Genomic DNA, 5,438 nt, shown 5'->3' on the forward strand with positions numbered 1-5,438 from the left:
GATTGTTGACATATCTATTAAAAAATGGATACACTTCTGTATCAAACCAACAAGCTGATATTGTAGGTCAATGGCCTTTTTTTGTGTCAGAAATATAATGAAGTGGTTCCACCTAGTGGCAAATGTTGTAATAGGAAATAATTTGTTGCAGAATTCATATTATACATATAAATACATGTTGAAAGATTTATTTGATTTTCTAAAACATTCTGAAAACATATTTAAAAGCCATATCAAAGATCGCAAGTTTTATCAGAAAGTTTTCTGTGCGAGTCACACATTTCTGTAAACAACTTACTCTTACAGGCTTCTGGCTTTGTCAAACTCATGTGCAATTTTCAGTGCAGTACTGTTTAGTCCAACAGACTGCATGTTAGTGATGATTGTAACCACTATCCCCTGTGGGAGGAGGGGGGTCTGTCCTTGGCACTGGTCTATCTCCTCAATGGGTAACACCAGGAGGACACTGCTAGCCCCCACAGCGCCTCCTGTGTGTGACACATAGTGCCTGCGCTTCCTGCACTCGCCATATTTCTGCAGCTCCTCTACTACCAGCCAGCCTTGGGCATACAGTCCATCTTTATCCCAGCTGGCCTCTGTCCGGTCAACTGCTGCCCACAGATCCACTGCGGTTTTGGGTTTGAGGAAGCCTGGCAGCAAGCCTTTAGTGTCTTTCAGGTGAGCCACCTGGTAGCTGTAGAGTAGAGTGTTACCGAACAGCAACATGTCTCCCACAGTGGAAAGGAAGCCGCCTCCCGCCCACTTATAAGAGTTGTCTACGTATGGGCAGTTCAGAACACGTCCTCTCTTGTTGAAATGATAAAATCTGTGGAGGAGAATCATCCGTAAACTCTGTCTCACCATCAGATTTTTATCACACCATGCACACTACAAAAACAATCACTATCTGTATGATAATCATAAGACCCAGTAAGAAATAGGAGCTCTCCACAAAGCTCAACTCTAATGTTGCTGATACAGCTCCCTTTTATGCAGTTTGACATATCTCAGTGCTTTAGACATAACTGGACATATATAGGTTATAGATTACCTGGAGCGGTGGTAAATAATAGGTTCATTCTCATCCGGCACAGTATTGAGCATTCCCACTTCACGGAACATTTTCATCATGAGATCCAGGAAGCGCTGGCCTGCAGCCTGCTCCATAACAGCACTAAGTAGGGTGAAGGCATGGGTGGAGTAGAGAAAAGTAGTGCCTGAAAGTAACAAAACATAAATCAACATTTGAAACGGTATCATATTTTAATGGTTGAGCAAGCAAACGTTTGCTTTACCTGGTTTGAAAATGAGTGGGTCATCCTTGAAGAGGTCCAAGGCATGATTGACACTTTCATAGTTGTCTTTCAAGTAGTACTCTTCATGCTCAAACTCTTTTTTCTTCTGAGCCTGGGTGGCTTCTTTGCCTTTGGTGTTCTCTTCTTTTGCGGGTTTCTCTTTGTTTTCAGACAAGCTCTTTTCATCATCTATCTCCTTCACTTGTGGCTTCAAGAGTCGCTTGGCTTTCTCCTTGTCCTCTCTCACTTTCTTTCCATCCTTCTCATAATGGCGTATACCGCTCAGGTGAGACAGAATCATACGAGGGGTTATTGTGACCTGAAAGAACAGAATAAATGATGTGTATGTGAGCGGACCACAAAAATGAATGACTACATCAGACTGCTGGGAAAAAATAAAACAATTTCAATTTGTGTTATTTCTAATTACTTACGTCTTTTCCATCAAACTGTTTTTGGGGAAACTCGGGGACATATTTCTGGACTGGGACGTCAAGATCTAGTTTTCCCTCCTCACACAGTCGTGCAGCAGCTGCAGATGTAAGGGGCTTACTGATACTGGCGATTCGCATTACGGTTTCTGGTCTGCATGGCACACGATTCTCCAAATCAGCATAACCAAACCCTGAATTACACAAGGAATTTCAACGCGTCATATAAAATGTGTGAATGTGTTTATGCACACACACATTATGAATATGATAATGAATGCATGCGTTCCATTTTTACACAATTAATTGCAATACATCGAAATCATACGGTATAATATTTGAGATATTTCAGTGAATGAAATAAGACCATAGAAAATTATGATGCTTACTTTTACATTGTACACGTTTGAACAGAATATTCACTGATACTGATATATCTGTGATAAATCAATAACGCCTATAATATCGGTTGACTGATATATCGGTTGGGCTCTAATAAAGATTCAGTATAAGATAGAAGATAAAGAGTTTTTCGAACTGTAAATCATGCAGATATTCCTGTAGGGCCACGTATTAAAAATATAGACCTGGAAATGTGCATACTTGTGTCCCCTTTAAATTGGACCTGGCAGGCACCAACCTTCACACCAGATCTGAGCACCATCCACAGAGACCCCAACCACAATCCCTGGAGCCCCGACCTCAGCCTGAAAACAGGGAGACACAAACACTGATACAGGTGCCACTGCAGGAAGGGGAGGACGAAGAGAGGTATGGGGGGAAACTGGTCAGTCAGAATACAAAACTTTCACAGGCCTACCTCTATGCCTACCTGTATCCGCTCCACAAGGTCTCTGCTCACTTTAATGGCAGCGCTGTATCGATCAGTCCTCGGTGAGACTATCACTTTATCAGCACACGAACTATTCGTTGTGTCTACGCGGTATTTCAGTCCGACAGCTAAAGCAATTCCCACACCAACCCCACACAGCCAAATACTGGACTTTGACCGCTGTTTGGAAAAGACTGTGTTAGACCCTCTGACATAATGTCTTTGTTGCTGGATAAAAATACCCCGCTTATCTGACTGTTGTTTTCCTCGCGCTCCGGCTCCTGTCAGCAGGGTACATTTGGCACAGAAACGATTTGGCATTAACAACCGAGACATTGCTGGAAATGCTGCTCCTTTTTTGCTGGCGATAAATTAATTGTCCCTACTTGGTTGATGAGCTGCCGTCAACAACAACCTGCTTCCTGTTTGCACCGTCGACCCAGACCAAATTAATCAAATTACGATTCAGAAAACATCGAGCAAGGGAGGGAGCCCCTCAGGGGCGTCAGTAGAGAATTATGGATAGGGGGGCTAAGCTTTTACAAGGGGGCCCTGGGGAAGGGTTTTTAAAAAATGGCACAAACATGTCTCATGGGCCTCTGAGTTTTTTTAGTTGTTGCCTTTTCACTATTTCCCACCATAAATCTAAAACTGACCACACTTTTCCATCAGGGCCTCGGCTTTGGAACGACCTACCTGAGGAAATAAGGCTTGCAGAATTGGTAACTTCTAAATCACTTCGTAAAACGTATTTCTATAGATGTGCTTTATATGATGTTGTTTGTTTATTGTTAGTGTCTTTTATTTCACTTTATTTTATTCTTCAAATTATATTTTCATCACCTCCTTGCTGTATTTCATTGTCGTCTACTTTATCTTCTTAATGTTTGCCTTGATACTGCTCTCTGTGTTGTGTCTTTGCTTTGTCCGTCAAAGCACTTTGTAAACTCTGTTTTGCCCTGAAACCTTCAGAAAACAACTCTTAACAACAACCATCTACTTTTATGGGACTTTATTTAGAAATGCTATGTCAGAACTGATGATGATATACGTAGATGACATCTAATAGGATCTATCTAGAAGGAAACAGGAACAGTGAAGTTATTCATATCATTTATAATTTAATAAATAGTCATTATGTTTTATTTATTTATTTAATTATTTTTCTTTCTTTCTTTGTTCATTTTCGGCATCATGAATGAATGTGAAATCACTTTTCCCAGAAAGGTTTTATTTTGAAATCAGTTATTACCGTAATGTCCGATACAAAATAACGTGGGGCTACTTTGACCATGGTTTTCGAAGTGGAGGCTTGCTTGACCACAGTAATGTTTAGTATAGTTTGTAGTATAGTATAGTTTACATAGTGTGTATCGACATGGTACAGTGCTTTGTTCCTGACTGCCATCACTGCTCGAGCATCCATCAATGCGGTTTTGCCGATGCCCCACGATTGTGTCGGTGAAGAACTGGTGATTACTTGTTTTTAATAAATGTGAATTTATGATCCTGTTACATTCAGATAGCTAATGTCATGTTAATATTACTTGCAGTCACAGCTGCATAGGATAAGTAGCTAGCTAGGTACGTTAATGACTTAGCTAACATTAGCCATGATAACCTGTGGGAGAAAAAAAAAGTTTAGTTTAGTGTTTAATTTTCAGAACTTTGGAAGAACTGAAAGTGCTGCATTCAAAGTATTATTTTAGTATAAGTACTTAAGCATTGGCAGAACAACATACTTAAAGTATTCAAAAGTACACTCCCAGTATGATATCTTTATGTGTTACTGATTTGTTACTACTATGTATGACCAGCATTTAAATGTAGCTGGTTTTGTTGGAGGAAATTCTAACTACTTATTGTACTGTTAATATTTAATATTGCATCATACATTGATAAAATGATCATATATTTTGCATGTTGGGAAAGATTGAGTTACCCTGTTACCATACAAACGCCTAACTGAATACAACAGAACTGAATACAAGCATTCAAGTATTCAAGCAACTAAGACTTTAGCACTAAAAACAGCATGGTTAGTGACCTTAGCTTCAGTGAAACGGTGGGAAATTTGGCAGCTTTGTCTGTGCATCAGACAATAATTACACATAATTAGAAGACATTTAATATGACACATACTATAAACTTAAATTGAATGCAAGTATTTCAACAACATCTGGTCACAACTCTGGTCAGGAGTTTAGAATATTTTCCACCATTGCTTCTTGGATTGATTATTTTGAAACTGAATTGATATGGTCCAGTGGTGCTTAGCCAAACAAAGAAACATGTGACATTTTGTTTTCCCCCCAGATGGAAGTCAAGCTGAAGGTCAAGCACACATGGTTGAAGGTGTAAAAGATTAGTTCTTCATTTGATCAGCATATTTACACATTCCACATTTCTATGGAGAGAAAACCTAGGTTGTTTTCATTCGTTCAGATTTTTTCAATGACCCCAAAATATATTAAGCTCTCTAGTTTATGATGGTCTATGATGACCATGTATTCAACATAAACAAAGTTAGACATTTTTTAAAGACATGCTTTTATTTTTATTTAAGAATTTTTAAGGTCAATCAAGATAAAAACGACTTGCAAAAACTACCATGTTTCTAACTTTAGACTTCAAAGGGAATGGTTAAGCTTTACTTCCCGTTAACTTTGCTCCTTGAGTTCCACTAACGGCAGGATGGTGCGATATTAATAGCATCTGGCTGTTTGTTCTCACCATGCAAGGTACGAGAAGAGGGGTTTATGTTAAGCAAGGTGCAAGTACAAAAAAGCCAAAACCACAATGTGTGTGGGGTCAGACCGTGCTTTCCCAAATGATTCAGTTCCATTAGAGTGTGGTCCAGCATCTGGTGCATATCGAGGT

The 5,438-nt window shown here is 39.5% G+C and overlaps 1 protein-coding gene across 2 annotated transcripts; it reads right to left on the reverse strand.

Annotated features, from left to right (window-relative positions):
- lactb (lactamase, beta) lies at positions 1-2,977 on the reverse strand. Of its 2 annotated transcripts, none has more exons than XM_062420680.1 (6): positions 2,559-2,977; positions 2,367-2,433; positions 1,730-1,920; positions 1,296-1,614; positions 1,052-1,217; positions 1-826 (listed from the first exon to the last, which is right to left on the reverse strand). In XM_062420680.1, exons 1-6 carry the CDS (start codon positions 2,892-2,894, stop codon positions 301-303), a joined length of 1,605 nt encoding a protein of 534 aa, XP_062276664.1. In that variant the 5' UTR covers positions 2,895-2,977; the 3' UTR covers positions 1-300. The 2 variants fall into 2 exon arrangements, with proteins under 2 accessions (XP_062276664.1, XP_062276663.1); XM_062420679.1 differs by having other exon boundaries at positions 2,547-2,977.
- Positions 2,978-5,438: the final 2,461 nt, after the last annotated feature.

The sequence above is a fragment of the Scomber scombrus genome, chromosome 6 (assembly GCF_963691925.1).
Source record: "Scomber scombrus chromosome 6, fScoSco1.1, whole genome shotgun sequence".
Taxonomy (NCBI): Eukaryota; Metazoa; Chordata; class Actinopteri; order Scombriformes; family Scombridae; genus Scomber; species Scomber scombrus.

Coding starts and splice junctions, on each gene's coding strand:
- lactb (XM_062420679.1), bottom strand. CDS start 2,894: ATGTCTCGGTTGTTAATGCCAAATCGTTTCTGTGCCAAATGTACCCTG. Junction 1,921..2,366: donor TGCTCAGATCTGGTGTGAAG/GTTGGTGCCTGC, acceptor TGTGTAATTCAG/GGTTTGGTTATGCTGATTTG. Junction 1,218..1,295: donor CCCACTCATTTTCAAACCAG/GTAAAGCAAACG, acceptor TGTTACTTTCAG/GCACTACTTTTCTCTACTCC.